At 35.4% G+C, this 25,588-nt stretch overlaps 1 protein-coding gene across 2 annotated transcripts in view; it reads right to left on the bottom strand.

Moving 5' to 3' along the window:
- The window catches only part of TRPM7 (transient receptor potential cation channel subfamily M member 7), a 66,251-nt gene that overhangs the window by 38,703 nt on the left and 1,960 nt on the right, over nucleotides 1-25,588 (bottom strand). For both annotated transcript variants that reach the window (XM_063314395.1, XM_063314396.1), the window contains exons 2-7: nucleotides 6,667-6,746; nucleotides 6,125-6,163; nucleotides 5,398-5,596; nucleotides 2,677-2,890; nucleotides 2,175-2,299; nucleotides 1,503-1,674 (exon numbers count right to left, since the gene is read on the bottom strand). In XM_063314395.1, the coding sequence (XP_063170465.1) occupies nucleotides 1,503-1,674; nucleotides 2,175-2,299; nucleotides 2,677-2,890; nucleotides 5,398-5,596; nucleotides 6,125-6,163; nucleotides 6,667-6,746 (829 nt within the window). The remainder of the gene's footprint in view (nucleotides 1-1,502; nucleotides 1,675-2,174; nucleotides 2,300-2,676; nucleotides 2,891-5,397; nucleotides 5,597-6,124; nucleotides 6,164-6,666; nucleotides 6,747-25,588) is intronic.

The following is a 25,588-nucleotide window of genomic DNA, read 5'->3' as shown; positions in this document are numbered from 1 at the left end:
ACCCCGGCCCCAGTCCAACTCTTTAACCATTATACCACACTATTGTTGAGGTTTTCCTACTAACAGATTAAGACTGCTATATGTGCCTAATCATTTTGGCCGGGTGAAAAGGTTGCAAGTGATTGTCTCCTCTCACGTGCTTCATGCAAATCACCTGGGGGGGGAGAAAACCTGCCCAGACTTGTTCTTACTTCCTTTTTTTTCTCTCTGCCGATATGTAGCAAGCAAGGCTTGCTCCAAGGGAGCTAAGTCCTTTAAATATGTTTTGTTTTTGTTTTTGCTTTCTGTAAATAAATTATTTTTATAGAAACGCTTGGTGTGTGACTTTTTTGACCTCTCCTGGGCTAAAGGCTTTCCCAGCATCTGCCAACAACTATTTCTTATTACAGTGTGAATTTTCATGATTTCAAATCAGCTTCATCAGATCAATCCTGCAGAAAACAGCAAGGAACCACAAGAAAATACACAGGCTTTTACCAGACAGACAAGAAAATTGCTTAAAATCTGGCCAGCCACCAAAGAAGTAGATTTAGAATGGACTTTAAGATGATTATAGAAATACTAATATGTACTATGCACTTAAATATACCATTCTTTTCCAAGATTCAAGTTCAATAACTTTAATTCAAAATATATATCCAAATATCCACAGAATATTTTAAGTATCCCCAGGATCCTTGTAAGTACTAGTCAGAACACTAACTTCCATAACATATGCTAGACTCAACATTGGTTTTTTATTGCACAAACATGTCAAAAAGCTGATCGGCACAGGATTTAAGTACAGGTAATCATACACAAGGTCTAAAGTGTGGTTTTACTACAGTCAGCTAAGTCAGCACAAACACAAGTTAAACACTGTAAACTGTAAACATATAATAATTTTTCACAGCAAAAATTAGTTTATAGCAGGGTTTCTGCAAGAGGTCATGAGGGGTTCCCTGGGAGATCACAATTTATTTTAAAAATTATTTCAAATTCAGGCAACTTCGCATTAGAGAGGTAAGCTTCATTCTTTATTTTTAGTTTAACAGCACTGTTAGTGCATATAGACAGGCCTACCCATGAAACGACTATAGTAATTTTGTAACCTCTGGCCTATATTTGAGCCTGAATGCGCAGGGGTTCCCCAAGGCCTGAAAAATATTTCAAGGGTTCCTCCAGGGTGAAAAGGTTGAGAAAAGCTGGTTTATAGTTACAAACATAGCATTATCAAAGATTTGCCAAAAGCTATTTGAAAAACATGTAGAATGTTTGTAAAACATTCTGAAACAGATGTATAACACGTTTTACCAATAAATTTACATGGTGAATTGACCTTCCATAACTGAAACAAGGGTATTTCAAAAATAAAAATAAAAATTAGCCTCCTGCCAATTATACAAATCCAAGAAAATCTGTGCCACTTTATCATCCATTGTCTATCTGCAAACTCATCTCATTTTGTGTAGACTAAAAAAATACTCAACACTATTATCATTTTTATCATGCACCAGACGTACTTGCATGAATTCGTTGCAGACTGATTGTTTTTTCCAGTTCTCGCCGCAATTTTACTTCTGCTCCATATTTTCCAACTGTGCCGTCATCCACCAGTATGAAATGGGAATGAAGATTATTCAGGACATTTAATTTACTTAATGGGTTTAGCAGAGTTTGATATGGAGCAACAACCTAAACATAAAACAAAATCAATCTGTTCCTGTGTAATAAATCAAAGTTACTCTTTCAAACATTAAGCAGTCCACAATTGCCAGTGATCATTGTATCCATTAGTTAAGGATCAATGCTTTATTCCTATAGAAAAGAAAGTGGTAATACAAGAAGAAACTGCACATGACTTTATTCAAAAGTGGAATATTATTACAATTAAATTGCAATGCAGTCAATTAACACATTTTAATCAGTTTAACATTTTAAAATATTCTCTTGCAAAATCAAGGCTTTCAATGTGCCCAGAACAAGAGTTTTTAAATATCTTGTTTTATTCTGATATACTGTGCTAGTTTGACAACTGACACAAAGTGTAAACTCTGCAAGAAGAATCCACCTTTCATTTCCCACACTTCATAATAACATTTGATGACCTTAAGAATTCAGATCAAAGCCTTAACATGATCATGAAGGATTTTCACCCCCAGTTAAGAGCACATATGATAATTTTATGAACTTACATCTCTCCCAACAAGATCATTTCTATTTTCAATCACTCCCCAAGGAGCTATTCCAATAGTGCAAATCTTTCGAGATGATCTAGAGGCATGCTCCTTCAGAGCATCACCAACATGTTTTGCAACTCCTGTGCAAGAACAAAATTACATGCATTGATAATAAATACCAACAAAATTCAGTGGCACAGTTCAAACATCGCACCCAACCAATGCTTGTCTATTAAAACACAAGAGGTTACCGCTGCCAGACACATTTCACCATAGTGCCTTCATTAGCCCCTTTCGTCCTCTTCCACAGTCCCTTCATTGGTTTCATCCCCTTCTGATTCTGAGAACGTATATACTACCTCCCAAGCCCAGTGACATCCCAGGATGCCAAATATGCTATCTCCATGGACCTTCAGAAACCAGCCCCACAGATGTCATTCTAACATCAAAACAGTAATAAGACACAGACAGAACCAATTGCCTTGTGCGTGTAAATCAAAAGTATGTTTCACATCACCTGTGTTCACTCCTCCAGTTATAATCCAGGCTCCTGTTGTCACCGCAGCTTTAATAAGGCCTTTACCAAGCAACTGTTTGATCCGTGGATGAAGCTCAAATTTTTGCATCCCTCCATGTACAGAAACAACAAGCTTTGGCAGTTCCAGCTGCCATTCTTTAAGCATAAGCTGTAGGATGGCTTCGGGTCTGGTGTCATATGACAATCGTACATACTAACAACAACAACGGAAAATGTTAACAATCTTTAATTATGAAACTAGCAAAATATAAAACCCAGCTATACAATCCATGCATAGACACAAATATATAGTTGACAGGGTCATCCAGATTCAGGATAGTTTCTAAGGAGTGTTTTAAGAGATTAAATATCTGCCTCAGTGTTTGGATTCATAAAATGATTTGTTTGGTTTAGCATACTCTGCAAATACAGCCATTCTAATTTGTAACCCATGGTTAACAGTTTAATAATGCAAATCTAGCCATAAAGGCTTAGTTAGCAAACCATGGTTAAAATAAAGTATAGCTCAGCACGACACACAAATTACTTTAAGACTTAAGGCATCAGGATAAGCTAAATTGCTCTTGGAAATATTTATTTATTTTCTTTCTATCCCACCTTTATTATTTTTTTATAAATAACTCAAGGCGGTGAACATACCTAATACTCCTTCCTCCTCCTATTTTCCCCACAACAACAACCCTGTGCGGTGAGTTGGGCTGCAAGAGAGGGACTGGCCCATGGTAGCCCAGCTGGCTTTCATGCCTCAGGTGGGACTAGAACTCTGGTTTCTAGCCCATTGCTTTAACTACTAGACCAAACTGGCTCTTAAATATCATTTAAGGATACCAGTTTTAACAGAATTGCTCTGGCTTCCACAATACTTTTGGTGTGAGTTCAAAGTATAAGTCATGACTTTTCAACAGCCAAAATTCTTGTATTTGAGGAAGCACCACTTTCTGTATGTTGTACTGATATGCTAAGCTGATTTGTCTTTGTGTTCCATCAACAGGTGCAATATAGAAAACGGAGAAGGAAGGAAGGATTTTCTTGGTTGTGGCACTAACCGAAAACCTTCAGTTTAGACACCAGACTAACACCAAGGTTTTCCTTTATCACAAAATGAAAACTGCCCCATTCATGCAAATGTTTGAGCCAGTAACTCACAACTTCTTTATATTGGATTTTGGAGTATAATGTTTGATGTTTTCTATGTTGCTGTATTTTTATATTTGTTTTCTGTGGGGGTTTTTTGTTTTGTTTTTATTATTTATACCCCATCTTAATCTCAACAGATACAGTGTGAGTTACAAATATTTTAGTAAATCAATTGACACATATTTATAGCACACAAAAAAGAACACCACACAGGCCCAGTCAGAGGCCATAGGCTGACTTGCTCCCTCTTCCACCATCTTTCATTAATACACATCATTTATCTAAACATAATCAGAAAGGAATTACAAGCTGGTTTCTTGTTCAAAATTGGAGATAAACCACTTTAATAGTAGCCAGAGTTTAATCAGTTCAGGTATTATGGAAAATTATGGTTATTAGAAGTGGGAAAAAATGTACATGGCACTAATGAAAGTATAATTACATTGTAATGGGCTATTATAAGCCAATCCTTTCCTTCCATAACAGAAAACAACGAACTAATTCAGCAGAAAGTCTATTACGGAAAAGTAATAATATACTGCAAAACAGGATTAGCAGTGAGATTGTTTCTGCATGAATTGTTTTAAATGTGTTAAAATTCAAGAAATTCAACATGGTGACTAAGAAACAAATGTCCACATCCCAATGACTAATTTAAGAGTTTGTGTGCACGTATATGTACACATACTGCCTAAAAGAGAGTTTGAGGAATAAACAACATGGAATAAGGTGAAATAAAACTGCTTCAATTACACCTCCATTTCAATGAATTATCAGTATCAACAAAATACAAAGAAAATCTGAAATGCTGAATTAAATAAATGAATAAATTTAATATCCATATTAATGGATAAATTAATAGCCATTGATATGGATATAAAATCCAGTTCAAAAGGTGAAGTATAAATAGTTGTTAGCCCCATCCATGGAAGCTTATCAGAACACAAAAGGAGTTTAGGTAATAAAACATACAACTCCGTTACATTATAAACTAAAGGGCAATTCAGTCATATGGGAACTTCTTTATCATTCATTCATTCATTCATTCATTCATTCATTCATTCAATTTATATAGCCAACCATCTCAGACCAGTGATTCTGGGTGGTTTACAATAATAAAAACAATCGAACAATAAAAATGAAACAAAAAATTAAATATAAATATAGCCAAGAGATCTTAAAAACCATTGGTGTTAGCACAACCAAGAAACAGGGCCCTTTGCACACTCGGGGTCCCAGGCCTGGGCACAAAGGCAGGTCTTCAAGGCCTTCCAAAAAGCCAAAAGGGTCGGGGCCATCCTAATCTCAGGAGGAAGGACGTTCCAGAGGGCAGGTGCCACAGCAGAAAAGGCATGTCTCCTGGTCCCCACCAGCTGACATTCCTTGGCTGACGGGACCCGGAGCTTGGCTTAACTCCCATCTATTTCCATCCTATTACCTCTATGTTTAAAGACTGATACTGCTATTTTAATCTTCACTTAGGATATTGCATTTGAAGATTATTCCAGAAGCACTCCACATCAACTCCACCATTAGATGACAGATAGAACATTTGGTACAAACCTTAGCTCGGTAGGAATGCGAGCCTCCTTGAAAATTAATGATACCATAAGCATCTGTTGAACTCTGTTCTGTATGTTTTTCTACAGACCATTCTTCTAGTTCCTGATTAAAATTTTCACCTAGTTTCACATCGGAATATTTCATGGCAAGGCTTGCAGTAAAGCAAGCATGTTGCCGTACCAAACGACCACAGCAGCACCTAAGGACAATAACCTCAATTCAGGAAATTGGACAGACACATTGCAAGATCATGAGCTGCAGTACACTTTCATTGTACTTCGTAGTCTCTGTTTTTATAGGGAAAATATCTGTTAAGTTCCACAAAATGTAAACCAGTTACTGTCTTTAAAAACTGCAATTCCATATTTTCAGAAGCTTTGGGAAGTTCCCATTTCAAAGGTCACATTAAAGAAATCAAACTGCAGTATAATGAAGATTCATAATAATACTTTATAAGAGAGATAATATCTAAGGGCTAGAATGCCACGATGGGAGGGGCAGTTTTGTTTACTGTTCAGTGTAACAGATCACATTCTCTATGCTCTTCATGTAAGCATCTTTTTCATTTAACCTCCTCTGTATTTTCACTTGTTTCTGCTTCCAGGGACTTTTCAAACAGATTATAGAGCTTACTAATATTTTACTCATATTATTTAACCTCGTTTTTATTTTTTATTTTTTTTAAAAAGCGGGGGGGGGTGGTTTTATTCAATGCAAAACTACTTACCTGACAAGTTGCTGACAAATTTGACATCCTGGAAGGCATCTATGATTAAAAATATAAGAAGATAGTGTAAAAACTGTCACTGTTATTTGCAAAAGCTACGTTAATAGGCAGGCATTGTATGACTTTTTAAAAAAAATTAAGCTTATTTTTTGTGTACAGCTTCACTACAGAACAAAGGAAAAAGAGTAAAACACAGCAAATCTATTTCATGATATGCATGAGCAAAACAAAGAACTGGTATTTTCTCCAGCTATGGGATGTATCCAATGCAGCACAAATTAAGAGGAGAAATCCTAATTCCTTCTTCTCATTTAGATCCCTGGGCCAACCCCAAAAGCCTCTTCTTACACTCCTATTCATTTTTAATTCTTAAAGCGCCCCGTATCGTATCACAGAACTTTCCCCTTAAACTTCTTAAACACAAAGCACTACTACAGAAATTAATAGACCACTCAGATCTCTCATGAGAATCCTTGAACCTTCAGGCAAGGCTTGGGGAGGGTACCAAAGGCTGCAATACTTGTGCATTGCTTTTCATTTACCTGTGAGGATCCTTTGAACTTGGTATTATGTACACACATTCCCGTTTGGTGAAAGTATTTTCTATCCAAGATTTCTGGGACTGTAAAAAAAAGTATTTTAAAAATCATACCAAGGCAATATCAGATTTGCAGAGAGTTGTTTCTCATGGGATCTATCATCCATATTTATCAGTAACTTAATGTTTAACTATGTGCCTCACTCATCACCCATCAGTGTTCAAGAATATATAGCTCAGGTCATCACATAGGTATACTGTTTATGCCTCATTACCTTGAAGTAGATTAAGATTAATCTCACCAAATCAGTTTTTGTGTAAAATAACTGCTACTTAAAGTAAAAATTGACTAATGATTAACTGATTAATTCATTAATTTATTATGGAACAACACAAACTGGAGTTTTTGGAAAGCAGGTTTAAGGAGGTTTTAATTTCCTGCTGTCCTACAATGTTAAATTTGCTACAGATATTTTGAAAACTTGGTTCAATAAGAACAATGTTTTATTCATGATGGAGATTAATTTCAAAATGTTCCACACCTAGATATTGTGGAAAACCCAACTGTAATTTTCCAATAAATATACTTTGTAAACATACTTGAGATTATTCCATCTGAATTTCATCTGACTTTTCAAATAAACTTTTCACAGCATGCTTATTAGGTAAACAAGACAGCCATTCAGTAAACAGCTCACAATTCAGCTGAAACATTACCATGAAAAACTTTTATTTTGCCATTAATACAACTATACTAAACAGATAAGAAAATATTTGTCTGCTTTCAAATGCTCTACGAAATGCATGTTACATTATCTCTTTAACTCGGGCATTTAACCACCTCTTTTCAATAGCTCATTTGTGAACAAGGGCAAATATGCTGAAATCACACGAACAATCCATTATAACAAACAGAAATAGGGTGAGTGTTTAAGGCAGGATTGTAAGCAAGACACCAGGTGTTGACATGAATCCCTAGAAACTGATCAACCCAAAATTAAAAATTTTACTACAAACATTCAAGTGGAAACATATGAAAAGTTTATATTTACTTAGCTTTGGGCCAGTTACTCTCTCAGCCCAACTCACCTCACAGGGTTGTTGTTGTGGGGAAAAGAGGAGGAAGGAGTATTATGTATGTTTGCCACCTTGAGTTATTATAAAAATAATAACGGTGGGATAGAAAACAAACAAACAAACATAAATAAATAAAAATTTCCTTAGGGGAAAAAAGACAAAAGCTGGCACTAGGCAAATCAGTGCCCACAAATTCCTCTCTTAGCACTAACTTATTCACCAGCAGGTGTATGTTTGTATGTGTATATAAAAGGGAAGCTTTCATGTTGCAAAGCAAAGGGAAAGCTTTTTGTTTACAAACATGCCTTGGCCCCCACATAAGCCCAATAGATTCCCAGCTCGTTCAAAAATACAGGGAACTAAACTAACCAGAAATTTTCTCTGGTGGAAAAGCACAGGAATATGTCTGAAAGGAATGCCAAGCTGAATTGTTGTCACAATGAAGTTAGCTTCAAGATCTAGGCTTGTGAGAGGAACAGCAAGTCAAAAGTGAATGCTATCTACAATTGTAATTTATTTTATCCTTATAAATTAAGGATTTGCTGATCTGGGATAAATAAGATTTGAAAAAAAGAGTGCACGAAAAACAAATATATAATAATATATCATTGTAGCAATATTCAATATTAACAAAAGTTATTATGCTATTTCCAAGTTAACATAACTTTTATAAAACTACTCCATGTAGTTTTATAAAAGTCCCACAATAATACCATCAGCTAGCAAAGCAATACAATGTAATGCTAGCTAGACTACAGAGCTCTTTATAAATGGCAAATATCAATTGGTAATTGCACCACGCTCTTAGCTGTTGATAAACCTCACTGATTTATTTTATGGACTTCAATCTCTACTTCTCCATAATACAAATCAAAATATGAATTTATATTCTCCCAATCTTTCCCAAAGCATGAGTTAGATGACAGAAAATGTGAACAGTGTCATACAAGGCCAGAAAAAAATATTTTTGTAAATGTATATTTATAAAGTTTAAGACTTTTCCAACCTATCCATATAATTGTAAAAACAATAAGGCAACAATAGAATCCTGCTGCGTACAAGCATGTTGACATGGAAGACAAAAATATTAGGTATTTAATTCAGTTTCTTCAACACAACCAATATAAAAGATAAGTTAGCAAGCTAGCAATTTAGAATCTGGTGATATGTTCATTACAGCCCTTTAAAGCACTTAAGTTTGAGATGGTAATTTAATTAGCAATTTAATTCAGACTTTTTTAAACCAAACAACACAAAAGATTTTTGTTACATTCGTCATAAGAAGGTTTAAAAACCTATAAAACTCTGTATCATATATTTGGTTTCAGATGCTCTAGGCATCTTAGTTATTTGTATAATATTAAAAGTAAATAGTTAAAACCATAAAACTGACAAAAGCATTTTTAAAAAATACCTGATCAAGATACAAGGTCCACCTTATTTTTTCTTTGCAGAAATCCATGGTCAACAACTCCTAAGTCTCCTTTGAGGATCAATCTTATACCACGAAGTTTACTCTAATTTAAGGTTTTAGAGATGACAGGTTATAACAACACACCGCTGCCTAAAATGCAGGATGAGATCAGACCTTAAAATAATTTAACATTACATTATCGGGACCATTCTATTATTGCATTTGAATGGCGTGAATATTTTGACGGGTTTTCTCTTTAATAAGTCCTCTATTATTTAACTGCAACTCTAGAAATTAAAGTCTGTTGTATAAGATAAGGGATTTATCAGGATGTGTTAAAATTAACACGCAAATTCTGCCACACTACATTATGGTTGTGTTTTGATGATTGATGCTTTAACCTTTGTTATACAATAACATTTTAAAATTCACAAACATTTAATCTTTGGTTAATTAATATAACTGAGCAATGGTTGGCTCCCAAGAACTACAACTAAAAATTCACCACCACTAGCTAACCAATTTGAGCCCACCAATACTGTAGGGTACCAAGCAAATAAACTCTGAAATATAACAGATGTATCCAGACATCTGAGATGAGACTACAATATGTATGACTCTGTGTGTGTGTGTGTTTATAACCCAACCATATTCTGTAACAATTAATACTGTTTACATGGAACAGTAAGTGGGAATTCCCACTGATACGGGAATAAGCAGCATCTCTAAGTTTAGGAAGATGGCTGTGCACTGTTCGCAAGATCCAGAAACTGTAACAGATCTAGGTTCCTGGTTCATATGGCACAAGAAACAAGACATAAATGGAGTTGTCTGAAGTTCAGCCACACCCAATTGCAGAACATAGATTAACAATTGGAAAGGGTTTGACAGCATGCTAGTCATTCACCTGTAAGTTAGACTTCTGGCTTATGGTTCTCAGCAAATCCAGATATGTGTTACTATTCTATCAAGGACCGAGCCTATTCAAAAGACAAATCCTTCACATGGCTATTTATTAATTACTGTAGCATTTGACACGGTGTAAATTGCCTTATGAAGAAGTAAACAGGATTTCCTTGTATTGGGCAGTTATTCAAACCTACATTTAAGTGCAATGGAGTATGTAATGGCAAGTACTACCTATTGTCAAGTCAGATGTCTATGACAAATTTCTGTCATGCATCACTGTATCATTTTATCTATCAAGAAAAGAAGAGGTCAGTGCAGTAACACAAACCAAGTAAAAGAAAAAGACAATGTTCAGGAGAAAGAACAAAAAGGCAGCACTGGATAAAATATCCCCTCCCTCTGAATTGAATGGAATTGTATGCACGTTCACTCAAAAATGTCACCATTTCTTGGAGGCTGTCCTTAAGAAAGCATGCACGAAATTGCAGTGTCAACAGGAACATACAAACCAAGTAGGAATGACTGCGTCTCTAACATATTAATGGAACTGGTGCGTTTCAGAGAGAAAAAAGCCACAGACTGCGAAGAAATCACAATGTGATCTAAGATCCCTGTTCTCACCACTGATGTAAAGCTGGGTCAAGTGAGATGCTGTTCTCTACCTTCACTAGTATCTGCCGAAATCACACTCCCATATTCTGCATTGCTTGACCTTTCTCCGAAGAAAAAGAGATGAGTTCACTGGGAGATTTATTTTTATTTTATTTTATTTTCTATCCTGCCTTTATTATTTTTATAAATAACTCAAGGTGGTGAACATACCTAATACTCCTTCCTCCTCCTGTTTTCCCCACAACAACAACCCTGTGAGGTGGGTTGGGCTGAGAGAGATATCGCATGTATGTAAATATAAGCTTCCTCGGCTCTGTAATACCGACACCCCTAACACAGTAAGATTCAATGACATTAAAATCTCTGAACGTAACTACTCCTTGAGTCTAGCTATTATGGCACAGCACCAATTTTTTTCACATTCTCTTTCTCCTGTTGCAATCTCATGAAATTAATTGTTCGATGTATGGTTTCAGAGAGTATTGTATACAGTGTAATATGTCATGTGTTGTTGTTCATCTGAGGTTGCATTTACCTAATTTTAAGACCTGCAAAGGACCAGATGATGTTTATTATGTCCTGATACGTAAAACCATAGAACCCAGAGAGGGTGTACTTTCTTTTTCACACAACTGCACAGTTTCATAACTATACAGAATGAGCAACTGCTTTAAAACTCTAACAGGACCTTTATATAAGGTAAGGACCTTTACCTTATGACACATACAATATTGTTCTGTCTCCACACCAACTTTCCTTCACAATTTGAAGGTGGCAGCCTCCTATATGTGTAAGCTTCCCTTGGAGATTTGTGTAATACTCTCCTTCCTTGCATTCTGCAAGGTCCTTAAAATTTTTCATTCTGTGGAGCTTTGGGACCTAATTTACATTGCAGGCATTAATCTTGATATGCATATTGCTAATTACTGCTTGTTTCAATCACCGTTTTTTCCTTTTCTACTTTGTTGTACACCAAGGTTATACCTTATGACTGGGACAGTCTACAAATACTGTTAACTAGATAAACCAAAAAACACTTTCCAATATAAAATATTTATCCCAGTCTATGTTAAAAACACATGTGTACGCACCTCTGACATCCACATAAATTTTTGTTCGAACTACTTTTAAGGGAACTTTTAGCAAAAAAAAAAAAAAAAGGATATATTTTTATTGCAAAACTCTTCCATGTGACATAACCTGACATTAATTTTTCAATTAAGAAAATTTATATGGCAAACCGTGCATTTTGTTGCAATGGTTTAAAAGCACACTACAGAAGTTATCTTGAAAAAGATCGCCACAACTAAGGCAGTAAACAAGCACACATTTACAAAATCATGAATTTCCCCAATTTGCAAAAAGCCCAACTGAACAGAAATACTTGATTAACCAAACACATGGTGATCATGGGACAGAGCTGTGACCCATAGCTAGTTGACTGCAACACCTCATTGAACAACATGCTTCCAGAGCAATAGCTGGAAGGCAAACATTCCAGACTTCATTTTCCCATCATCGTGAACCTCATTTAGAAACTGAGCACCTGGACCTCACTGAACACAGCGAGTTCACACATATAAAGTAGTTTGTTAGCAGCATTTCTTCCTTGTTCAACAGTCCAAGCAGAACAATTTAGCAGACATTACACATCATTTTAAAAGAACGTATACCAGATATTTTGCAAGAGATTTCTTCCCAAGTATATCTGTATAATATCTAGGGAGTCACACTTTATAATCTCTTTATCCAGAAATTTATGTCCCAGAAGAGTATTATGCATTTTGTTCCTATCAGATATTTTCCGTATAATAAATTACTCTAATTCAAAAAAACCCTTTCTCAGGAACACTCAAACTATATCAATAAGCAAAGCAAAATCTATTTTTCTGTTCTTCAAATAGTCTCATGCTGGGTTTACACACAGACACAATGCACACAAGCTTAATTCAGCTTACAAAAACTCTAAACAATCATTGGTCTAGCCTTTTGCAATGTGGTACCTACCAGACATTGTGCCCTCAACCATCAATGGTATTTAATTGAAAAGGCTGTTGTCATCTTTATACATTTTTTGTGTTATGCTAAAGTAACCATATCTCATTGGCTTGAAATACCTATTAATAAACAGAATGGAATCATTTAACTTTGTTGCACATCTTATCTAAAAAGACACAGAGATTTATGTACTTATCCAGAATAGCATGGGGTTTTTTTTTCCTACAAGGAAATGTAGGAAGAGGAGGAAGTTGCCCAAAGTCAGATATTATCCTTCATGCAGTCAAAGTGCTTTACAAAAAGTTTCAAGGTTGAAATGTCCTGACCCCAAAACATCTTGTTCCAATCTTATCAGAATGTTCACATGTTGGAACAGCCATGTCAGAAGCCATCTGGCCTAGAAGCAGGCCATAATATTTGCAAAATGGAGATCAAAACAGCCAATTTCAAGATCAGACTAATTTGGGTAAGGTGGGAATGCTTCTGAGGAGGCTGGAACAGCCCTTCCCATACTAGAACAGGACATCTTAGAGTCAAATTATTTAGTGCACCTTTACCTTCCATCCATATAAACTATACTTTTATTAAGATATTAGAATGCTTGAGTAATAAAACTTAATGCTGCCTTGCAATTACTAATTCTATCATGAGAATTTACTGTGCAATGGTTCAAATGAAACAGAAAGTTTGACTATTTTGTGATACAAAGTCAATTGCAAAATCTTACTCTTTTGAGATCCCCCTTAACGAGGAAAACTTGTTTAAGATGCTATCTCAAGGAAAGCTGCATTTAGAAGCTACCCTGTGTTGCTTGCGCACTGAGAAATAATCTAAGAAGGCTCAATTTTATTATTTTTTAAATGCTCTAACATCTCAAACTTTTTAAAAATACACATATTCCGAATCACTTGTATTTCCAAAACTATTTCACTTCATTTGGGGACATAGAAAATAGCGAAAGGATAAACATTAAGTTATGTATTTCCTAGAGTTGTTTAAACATCTCGGCTCCAACAAACCCCAACAGACGCCTCACTCCCTTGCTGTCATTGCAAATGCAAGGTTACCTGTTCCTGTAATTACCAAGTCTTAAGCAGGACAAAGAAGCACTAGCTAGCCAGCTCATGTAGCAAGCTATATTTAAAGCTATCTTCCAAACAGCAAGATCCAAGAAGTTGCTAAAATCTGATTTGCACTGTCCAGGTACATGGTTTCAAGAATTCTCAGTCATAATGAAATCTGAGGGGCACAGAAGTTAGGAAACAAAAATGTATTTAGATCCAGCATAATCTGAAGCAACTGCTCCAACCTGGCTTCTTTTGGAGGTAAGGGCAGTGAAATAAATCAGGAACTTTCATCCACAGTTTGCTGAGCACTCCATCCAAATCAGGGTCCTTGGTTTGTTCCTCTGTTACCAATTCTAAAAAATATACAGGCCTTCACAAGGCAGGATTAGCAGGAGAGGAACCAGCCAGGAATCTAATTTGGATGAAACACTATGGACAATGTCTTCCTAGTCTGCTTAATTAGCCAACTGGCTACAGAAGCCAAGCAAGAACAACTGCTTAAATATGTCAAAACACTTGCTCATTCTAAAGAATTCTGGTACGGGGCTTATGGAGGTGCCTAAGAAGAACCATACTTTGCTCCCCATGTGCAAAATGATGAATATAGCCTAATCCATTTCTAGAGGCTGCTGCATCATTGTTAGGACACTTTCTCATTCTGGAGACTTGCTAAACATCAATTTCTTTGTGAACCAATATTACAAATTTGTATTTGCACTACAGGTAGTCCTCACTTAACAACTATTTGTTTAGTGACAGTTCAGACTTACAACGGTGCTGAAAAAAACCAACTTGCAACTGGTCTTCACACTTACGACCGTCCACACAGTCACATGATTGTGATATGGGCGCTTAGCAACCGGTTTGCATTTACGACTGTCACAGTATCCCATAGTCACGTGATCATCATTTTTGACCTTCCTGGATGGCTTCTGGCAAGCAAAATCAATGGGGACCCATGTGATTCGCTTAGCAACCACATGGTTCACTTAACTCCCGTGGTGATTCACTTAACGGCCACTGCAAAAAGGTCATAAAATCAGGTCAGATTTGCTTAATGACCACTTTGCTTAGCAACCAAAATTCCGGTCCCAATTGTGGTCGTTAAGTGAGGACTACCTGTATTAAGCAAAATCAGATTGCTTCTAGTCTAGAATATAATTTCTCTATTCTTGTATTTGCTATGAGCCTTTAAGGTATGTAAGTAACCAAAATACCCACATTTTCAAAACACAGAAAATGAAAAGGCTTACTTTAAAGTACCAAAGGTGTCCCTGTGTGCAAATCTCTATAATTCAAAACCTAAATAAGGAAGTGTTTAAATCCAGCCACTCCTTAACATGCTTGCCACTTAGACATAAAGCTATGTTATTATTGCTCAGAAGCCCCTTATCTTTTATTATGATGATGCATTAAAAAGTACAAGCATAAACACTTAAAACACGTTTTTTAGAATTCAATCTTGATTATAACTATTGAAGAGTGAGTCTTTGCATTCTGCTATGAATCTCTATAAAAAGAGAGGAAATAGTATCACTTTTCCTCATTTTTCTGGCACCAGAACAAGAAATTCTGATCCTGGTACTGTAAACGGTATGCCAAGAAATATGAACTTTAATATGGAGGCTGCTTTGATATTGTAATTACATTTGATCTCCTCCAACAGCATTACTTTAAAATGTTAGAAAATGTTCTAAAATATTAGTACATGTTCTAGCTTGTTATCTGCACAAGTTTGTCAAATTGCGTGAATCAGCACTCCTCCAGCCAAACAGCCAAAGATGCACATTACTGAAAAAGTATAAACTGTCTTGCTCTGTCTCTTTTCCACACCTTTAGAAGGCAACATTTGGAGACAAAAAACAATTAAGAACTCTAACACTTTAAAAAACAGATACAGTATCTATATCAACTTTGCTAATTTCCAGAAATCTCACCATATCCATTGCCTAACAAATATTTTGCCGCCAGAGTCACTTTTATAGTGAGATGGGTGGTGTATAAATTTAATAAATAATAATTTTGGTTTATGTTAGAATGGTGATCATCATTTGGGATAGATATGGAAGCACAATTAAAAGAAGATAATCAGTTTTGACCTTTGAGCATTTGTTTAAATCTAGACTTCGCCAACTGAAATTTCTTCTCAAATAGAATAACCACCATTGGGCCCACTTTTAAGCTTGATTTTTTTCCCCTGCAACTACTATGAGAACTGTAAAAATCTTAATAGGAAGATTTATGACCTCCAATAATACAAATTGTTTTTCCAAGTCAGAAGCAACATTTAGAAATCTCCTGACTCATAAAATGACCCTCAAAGTTGGGTCATTCTTTTCGTTTCTCTCCTTTCAATCATTTTTGTCTAGCAGCTTTGCACAAAACAAGGAATTCTCCATATGTAAATTCCTCTGAATTTTGATTCTGATCAAAACTGTAAAAAGCACCTGTTATATGTGCCAAGATAAAACAAGCAGCAATGGAATCTTCAAATAGTTCCACATACTTCCGAATTACCACAGAGCACTACACCTGATCTCGGCTTGGAAGAAACAAAGGCAGCAAAGATAAAATGTATTGCTTTTCTGTCTCCCTGGCTAGCCTGAACTGTTGCATGCTAAACGCTCACCTATAACAAATTAGACACGATTACTACCTGAATGGTAGCATTACATTTTATTAGTCAAACATTCTAACATTTAATAAGGAGTACACAATCAAACTAAGTTCAGTGAGTTCAAATCCTCATCTCATCAGATGACACTGAGATACCTCTTATCTCTTAACCCAACTCCTTTTATAAGCTTTTTATCAGGATAGAATAAATACAAGGATTATATATACTGCCCTGAAGTCAGCATTTTTAATTAAACACAAAAACTAAATATAAGAAACTAAAGTGTACCTTTCCAGATGCATAAATTGCTACAATAAAAGTCGTACAATTGCTGACTGTGTTACTGGAGGCAAACAGCAAGTAAATTAGTATATATTGAACAAGTATTAACATAATTGTTTAACTCAGTTTTTATTGCCACAAAGTCACCAAATACAATCAGAGTGATGATTTTCAGCATAAAAGTGCTAATTAGGGTTGATCCATTTTTATGTTAAAAAATACTTCCTGTTTTTACAACCCCCCATAACAGTCATGAAAAGACTCAGCTCACCGTTCCATCTTTGACAAAAACCAGACTGACAACAATGCCAGATTAACACAGCGCAAGTGGTATGGTTTGTATGATTACCTTATGAAAAGACATCACAATGGCCAGCTTTGTAGACTCTGAGTTTATAAATAAATAAATATTATGTATTTATATAAATTATATATTTTATATAAAAATATAAAAATTAATACTTATTTATTACTATTATAAATATAATAAAGATAGGAACTGATGGTAATCAAATATGAAACTCTCCTTCAGCTATAATGAATGTAAAGAAAACAGCATACAACTACATCTAATGTTATTGTCTCCTGTAATTTACTAGAGAAACAAGAATAATTACTTCTGGTTAATTTAATAGCCCTACACAACAACAACATACTGTACAGTACAAGTTGGAAGAGAACAGTCTGAGTTTTTATGCTACCATACTTTGCTCACACCTAATAACCAGACTTCCATTTGAAGGAACTGCCTTTAGTTTCATTTAGCTTTCTTTATGGTCAGAAACTAGCTTCCAGCAGAATATACAATCCAAAGAAATGGACAGAATAGAGAGTAAAAATCGTAACAATTGTAAACAATTGAAGTGTTTTTTTTAAAAATCAAAAATTTGCAAGAATCCAAGAAAAGTGTTCATCCAGGTACTTATTATATAATCTCTAATCTGAATTCAGCAGGATTTACTTCCAGGAAAGAGCATCTTGGAACACATGCCAAACCTAATCATCCATTTGAAATATATTTACTCATACAGAATTCAGCAGACTTTAATACTGAATGGGTTGACCTAGGATTGTGATACAAGATTGTTTAGGCACAGAGCAGGTCAAATTCCTTCAAAATAAATATACTGGATTGTTTGATTTGAAAGTTACTGAACAAAAGTGAACTACCTTTCTGACCTGGAGTTCTCATACACAGAGACATAGGCACCACAATTTTTCTCCATCCTCCAAGTAATATGGAGCAAAGTTACTGCAAGAGAGGGCAAATAATCCTGCTTGAAGGCTGAGGTTTACCACTAAAAATCAACAATTTTAAGGGAAGGGGAAAAATAAGGCTTCCCTCCTTTTGTATCACTGATTTCCCAGCACAAGAAAACAGCAATTTCAAAGCACAGGTGGAGACCACTTTTCCCTTCATATTGTTTCTTTGCTTCACTCTGAGAAATATTTGACTAGTCACTGTATGAAACAGGTTGCCAAACAAGATAAATTTTCAGTCATTTCACCGCTGTGCTTATCTTTATCTTACTGATCTAAATAGAAAGTGTGAACCATGTCCTTGGCAAAGCTAAATGACTTCCAAACCCTGAAGGAAAAGACTCAAAAACGTAGCATTTTCTGTGCACTGAGGGGGCAAATCACTATAAACACTCTTTGATTTTTATTTTAAAAACTGTTGATGTTGAACAAATTAAAAAAAACATTCTCAAAAGTAGGGTGGGGGCGAATACATGGCCACAAATAATAAACTAAAGAAAAAATTACAATAATCAGATATCAGAAGGAACCTAGTAGCATCTTTTCTGACTAATAAATGGTATCGAAAGGTCTTAGCTTTCATTAGCTACATCTCCCTTCTTCAGATGCACTGAGACCTGTGAGTTGTAGCTCATGAAAGCTAAAGCCTTTTACAATAATAAAAAAAATGTTTGTCAGAAAAGGTGCTGCCAGGCTCCTTCTGATGTTTGGCTACTATAGACGGACATGCTTCTTCTCCTGTAAAAGTCAGATATGAGACATCTGAACTTTGAGGTATTTTGGCAATATTACAAAGAATAGTACAAAGGATTGACAGCACAAAACTCCAGGTGAACACAAAAAGTAATGAGCTATTAAATATATAATCCAACCTAAAGGTTTATTTGGGAGAAGAGTATTCAGGTTTTTAGAATACCAGTTAATGGATGGTATAAATGGATGGTATAATCACGTTATAAAATTTTGCTTAACTGTAATCCCAAACTACGAAGATACACAAAGTAAGTCCAGTATGCTGAATAGATATATTAATGTTGTGTTGGAATCAAGACCTATCGAAAGAAACAATTTTCAGCCAAGGCATTTATAGGGGCTCCAATGTTGAGTCACTGAGTTACTTATTAGGTAAATCAATCCATATTCTGAAATATTTCCCAATTTTAAATCAGGGAAATGAGCCACAAACACCTTAGAAGTGACTCAGTTTGTACATACAGTATTTAAAACCCGTAAGGGAAAAAACAACAACATTTATTTCTTTATTAAGAAATATAGCCCAGAACAGGATACAGAACACAGTAAGAAACAAATTCAGAGCAATCTAAACTGGTTCAGCATCCCTCACAAAGACAAATATAACAGCTCAGCCACCTACATGGTTGAGGCAGAGCTGGAAGCACACTCCAATCTCTTCAAAGGCTTAACATTCCCAGCAGAAGCCAGCTGGCCTGTATGTTTGTTTGCCGTTGGTCAGTAGCAGCCAGATTGGCTGAGCTTTCTGTTTTTCAACCACCACCTCCCACTATTTCTTAAGAAATGCAGGTGGTGCTCTATATTTTTTTTTATAGATGTTAATTGTTATTATTATAGTCTTGATTTTATTGATTTTATTGTAAACCGCCCAGAGTCCCCCTTTTGGGGGAGATGGGCGGAAGCAAAATTGGAAGGAAGGAAGGAAGGAAGGAAGGAAGGAAGGAAGGAAGGAAGGAAGGAAGGAAGGAAGGAAGGAAGGAAGGAAGGAAATATTTCTATGACTAACAAAATACTGTATGTTTCCAAAGAATCCAGTACCTTATTTGAATGAAGAGTGTGTAAATTACATACTCATATTCAAAAACTATGCAAGTCCCAAGACGTATTTCCTTCAAGGAACTGCTCACAGGCAACAGAATTACAAATTTATGATCAAGTAATTTAGCTGGGGGAGTTTTGAATTCTGAAGCTTTTATATAGAAGGCAAAAGGTGAACCTGTTAAAGAGAGGTTATACGGTGGATACCAAATTTACGGCCGTCTAACTGCCAAGTTGTTTTTTCCTTTATTACCTTGCCTGAACTATCAGAGCAGAGCAAGTGAGCATATTTTAAGAGCTCTGAAGGCATGCATCTCAAATTACTTCATACATATCTTTCACTTGCCTGAGGGGGTGCATGCCTGAAACTCTTCCTGTTTCTTCACTGCCTAGCGAGAAATGAGAAATGTAGAGACTCAAAAAACCATAAAGCTACACTGTAGAACTGGATTGCTAATTTGAATTTTGGATTATCTGAATAACGCAGTTTGCACTGACTCCACTTGGGCGTCTGTCTAAGCCGCAATAGGCACGATATCAGCACAAGCTCAGGCAACAGACCTGCTGTAGATGTGAACTGTCTGGCCCAGGAAGGCTGTAGGTCTCCTCCCTTCAACATGCAAATTTCTTCCACTAGAATTAAGTACTGTGCAGTGTTACTTTCACAACAGGATTTTCAAACAGAATTAAAGGCTTGATTGCAAACCCTTGTAAAGATGACAAGCACTACAAAATAAAAGTTGACTATAGTTAAAGCTAAGCACAAAAGGAAAGAGTGGAAATATTTAACTACAGTGAGCCGGATCACGTTATGCCTGCAAAAGACAATCCTACAGTGGTATGAAAAAACATAGATGAACTCAGAAAAAAGCACATTCTGGATTTGTCCTTTAAATATTTCTAAAGCCAGAAATATTTAAATACAGCAGGAGGCATTGTGTATTACTCAAAAAAAAAAATCAATACATAAAATAGAAAAAATCTTTACATACCCCCATTAAAATAACCAAGCTTCACTCTTAATTCTAGTCTCTCTCCAGTGTTATTCCAAAATATGTGTAATTCATGGTGTAGAAAAGACCGAATGAAGATTAATTGAAACTGATATATCCAGAATAATTCCTCCTAACAGGTTCTCCTCATAAATCCTTCCAGAATTTTTATACATCCTAACAAAATGTATTGTGACTTAAGAGAGCAACAAATGTGATCCAACAAAAATTAAAACAGATGCAACACATAACCTATAGTCAAAAATAATGGGGAAAGACCGAAGTTGTTCTAATGGACAAGTTAAACTTACAAGAAGGCAAATACAATTAAACAACAAGAAAGAGAAGGTGCTTACAACCAACAGGATTTCCACGAGTTAAGGCAGATGCAAGCTGATTATCAAGAGCTGATGCATAATTATCTCATAAAAGTCTTGATTGGCAGAAAAACTTTAGGAGAAAATTTAACGTGGACTATAGTATTTCTACTAGGTGTGAAAAACACTGTAGGAGGAACCTAAGGGAGATCTTCGGGGTATAGCTTTACCTACGAAGGGTGTGGTGCTGATCAGATTACTGAAAACTTCTGAATAAGCTTGGAGAAACATCAGAATAAACTTGGTAACCTAAGCTGAGGATAGAAGAAAAAAATCAATAGAACATTTAGTTCTGAGAGTTGATTCAGGAAGCATTAACAGCCTTAGGTGATCAAAGCAAATGAGCAAAGATAGCTGTCCTTGCCTCAACAAGCGTACTTTACTCAAGTCCTTCCTAAGTAATTGGAAAGGAAGGAGAAAATAAAAGAAATCAGCAATTACAAGAGAAGGATGGTTTCATGTTAGTTACTGCACCCATAAAAAATTGTACTGGGGCAAACTTTTTCCCTGGAGTATAGATATGCAACACACACAGAGCTTGTTTTCTTAATATTGCATATTAGAAACTGCTAGTCTAAGGTGGATGGTTCACTGCAGTTATGACCTTTTCTTATTCTACAAACTGAAACTTCTTAAATTGTACTGCCTAGAGTGAGTTTCTTATACTTTTAATCAAATGTCGCTCCTTTGCTCAAACCTCTTGCAAAAGGAGTTGCTCAACATGGATATTTAATCTGAAAGACAATAACTAATCCTAGGAAATATGCAACAACTCAATTTCATTGCCAGCTTTCATTATTAAATCTTTGTATCTGACTAATAGATAAAAGGTTATTATGAAGAAAAAATGAAGTTGTCACACAACAGCCAAAGTAATTACAAATAAAAAAAATCCAAAATATACAGATTTGTTAGGTTTGGAAGATAGTTAGACAGCAAACAAAATGGACAGAAATATAGATTAGGAGATCAGTTCTAATTATCTGTCCAATCAGAGCCACCCAAGTGTGAATGGACATATACTTCATAATCTCTGCCCCTACTGGGGAGAGCACAGGACCAGAGAAGAGAGAGACAGACATGAATTTTACGCTACCAACAAACATTTGGCTTTGAAGGACAATTTTGTAAATCATTTTGAACTTAATGATAAGAATTATTTTAGTTTTCACTTATTCTCAATATGATGAAATCCAACTATAAATTCAACATAAAACTAACCAAATAGTTTTCTCCTCCTGTCACTGCCTATAAATATTCTTGAAATAGACCTCTGTGAATATTTAAACTCTTCCTAATGAAAAGCAGGTAACCATACGGATCTTTCAGGACAATATTCAGAATGACATAAAAATAAGTTTATTAGAACCATCCAAGATTCAAAGTGCTGTATGTAAAGTTCCCTACTGCAAAGAGGTTTTCCTCTGCTTGGATCAATTTGATTAGGTTTCTCCCCCACACACACACTTTTTACCTTTACCTTTTACCTTGTCCCTTATAATTGTATGTATGTATGTATGTATGTATGTATCTATCTGTCTGTCTGTCTGTCTGTCTATCTATCTATCTATCGAATATATATACTGCTGAATCCAAATAGTCATGACAGCTGACAGAATGACATTAAGGAAATAGTGAAACAAGTCACTTCTGTTTGGCTTGCCAAAAATAACTACTTGTAAACTAGTTGCAAAATGTGGCTTCAATTCTCACTCATAGTGAATCCAATTAAACACTTATAACCACCCAAAGAAACTAATATGCATGCGTTACGTTGTTTGGGAATGTTAAATATAGATCCTGCAATGCCTGCACTGCAGCTATACAAAATAATGCCTTATATTCCCAAAAGAAAAAGAAAGCACTTTTGAGTTATAGTGCAGTTGCCAAGTCTCCTGACATCTTTTAGTACAAATATTAAGAAACTACTAATGATCATTAACTGGAAAGTGTAACATGTCAGATTGTATCTGGTTAATTCTTTGCTTGTTGTTTTTTTAATCGGCATACTTTTTAATTACTTTTTTCTACACATGATCGTGTGTTGACCCACTGCCAAATTTAAGCCAAAATTTGAAATATAAATAAATAGAAACTTTAAAGCACTAACCCTGATGTACAGTCAACTGAAGCTAAAGCAGTTGGCTGTTTGAAGCCCAAAAGCAACTATTCTATATACAAGGATAGCTATAAAAACAATGAAAAAGATCTACTACTTGGTATTTGTACTGTGACTTTGACGTTGTTTTGATCGTCTGTGCAGCTGATGCCTTAAACATAGTTCTATAAATACAGTTTCATTTACGAAATAGCTGCAGTGATGTTACAAAATAACAGTTCCCTGAATGGAAGTTACTAACAAGATCTAATCATACTTGACTAGCAAACCCTAATTTTTCTCTAATGCGATTCAAGAAACAAAATTCCTGTATTTTTTTCTTTTAAATATTTCATCGTTCACAGTAATAAGAGCTATAGTGTTTAGCTTAACATAACCCTAATATCTGAATCTTTCTAAGCCAACCCCCAAGTTACATTCTAGGCATAATCTTTCAATTGGCAAAACATTTTATTGATGAAGTACCAGGAAAAAAAATGACTACATAAAAAATAGCATATAAGTTGATATATCTATTTGAAAATATTGCTGATGTCTTAAACAGCAGTATGAAGACACTAAATAATATTTATATAGCTCAAAGGTAGGTTTTATAACACAGAATTATGTTGAACGTATTCATAGACTCAACACCAGAGAAACAAATGGACTTAAGCAGCAATTTGAATTAAGAAAGGTAATAGCTGGAGGACTTGTTCACATACTGTATTTCAAGTGACAGCACCTGGCTGACCATGCTTGGACTCAGAAGCTAAGTCTGGTTAAGACTTGCATGGGAAACCTCTATGGAGTACCAGGACTGTAGACTAAACTGGGAAGTAAAAAAAAACAACAACCCTACATACATGGATCAATCTGTTAAATCATCAGGAATGTAACTCAACTGGAAGGAGACCTATGCACATATACTTACTGATCCTGGAACCCTAAATTAACTGTATTGTTCAGAACTGGAATCTGAATCATGTTACTTGTCAGCAAATCTTTACACACATGCAGAAAAATAACAGAGCAAATGAAGATCTAAATAAGAGAATGAAGGGATTTGATGAAGCTGGCCAAATTGTGGGTTCTTTTTTCTGTTTCATCCCAGGATTTGTGCCCATGAAAACTACAGTACAATTTCATTTGAGAAGCGAACTAAAGCTTCAGAAAAAACACAGGAAACTTGGAATAACTTGGCAGAAATGTATCTGAATTATTCTTTACATTGACATTATCTGAATTACTCTTTACATTGACACCCTAAGAAAATACAACCACCTCTTTTGAACTGTGGAAAACAAGCCACTGATAGATATAAACAGATCTAAAATTAACAAAAAGTGATATTTCTAAAATTAATTTTAAGTTCAGCTCAAACATTTTTGCTTTCCCTTAAAATATAAAGTCTCATATCTGCAATCATCATAGAGTCAGTTACAAGCATGTATATTTTAAAAACCTCCAGTGAAAAAAATTAATGATTTGCCAGTAAAATTGGTTCAGATTAAGTTATTAGAGAAAAAACTTTCCACTTGCCTGTTTTGCAAACCAGGGGTTGCTTAACAAGGATTTATTGAATAAACCATTACTAGTTGGTTTTGCACCATCAGCCTTAAACCACAGTTTATAAATTACAACAGCTAACTCCTCAGAAACACTAAGATAAACACAATTAAACCTCATTATGACTTAGCATGACATGGGAGTCTAGCTAGCATGTGGAATCTTCACATATTTTAAGAAAACTACAATTCCTAAACAGTTCTCAAAATTAAATATCCCTTTTAAAGAACTGCATGGCTACTGGAATTGAAATAAATATATCTCCACTATTGTATTGGATGTATTAAGCTGCATGAAGTAGAGAACTACAGTAATGAAGTTGGTGAATTTTTTCTCTACAGCACCTCTTTTGAGGGTATGGGTTTGTGGGGGGTGTTTGAAGATTTTACTTTATTGGGATGCTACCAGCTCTGGAAGTTTTACAACAGTCCTTTCCTACAGGATCCTAAAATGGTGTTTGGAATGCACAATTTTGTGATGCTACAGATCTGCCAGAGATCTCATTTTGAGGCGAATTCTAGCATTGGGTATTTTCTGTTAGAACTGAGAGACTCCAAGGATTCCTATGATCTGAACAAGTAGCTACTTTGAAATCTGTATAAGGGATACACTAATTAAGTCTGATGATCTTTCAATTCTTCTGGACAAAGCATTCAGGGTACTCTGCAGGGATAAGAAATACACTGTAAGAGATACACTCTATAGTAGTCTTTTTTATGAATCTCCCTGCTATAAAGTCAACAGAATACTTAAAGGCAGTGTTAACAGTTACTTCAAATAATCTTTCCCACTCCTATGGTAAATTATTTACTTCACGTGGGAAGGTTTGCTTATGAGAAGTTGGAGGTATCAAAATGGGTAGA

The sequence above is a fragment of the Candoia aspera genome, chromosome 13 (assembly GCF_035149785.1).
Source record: "Candoia aspera isolate rCanAsp1 chromosome 13, rCanAsp1.hap2, whole genome shotgun sequence".
Classification (NCBI taxonomy): domain Eukaryota; kingdom Metazoa; phylum Chordata; class Lepidosauria; order Squamata; family Boidae; genus Candoia; species Candoia aspera.
This window is presented reverse-complemented; position numbering and strand designations above follow the sequence as displayed.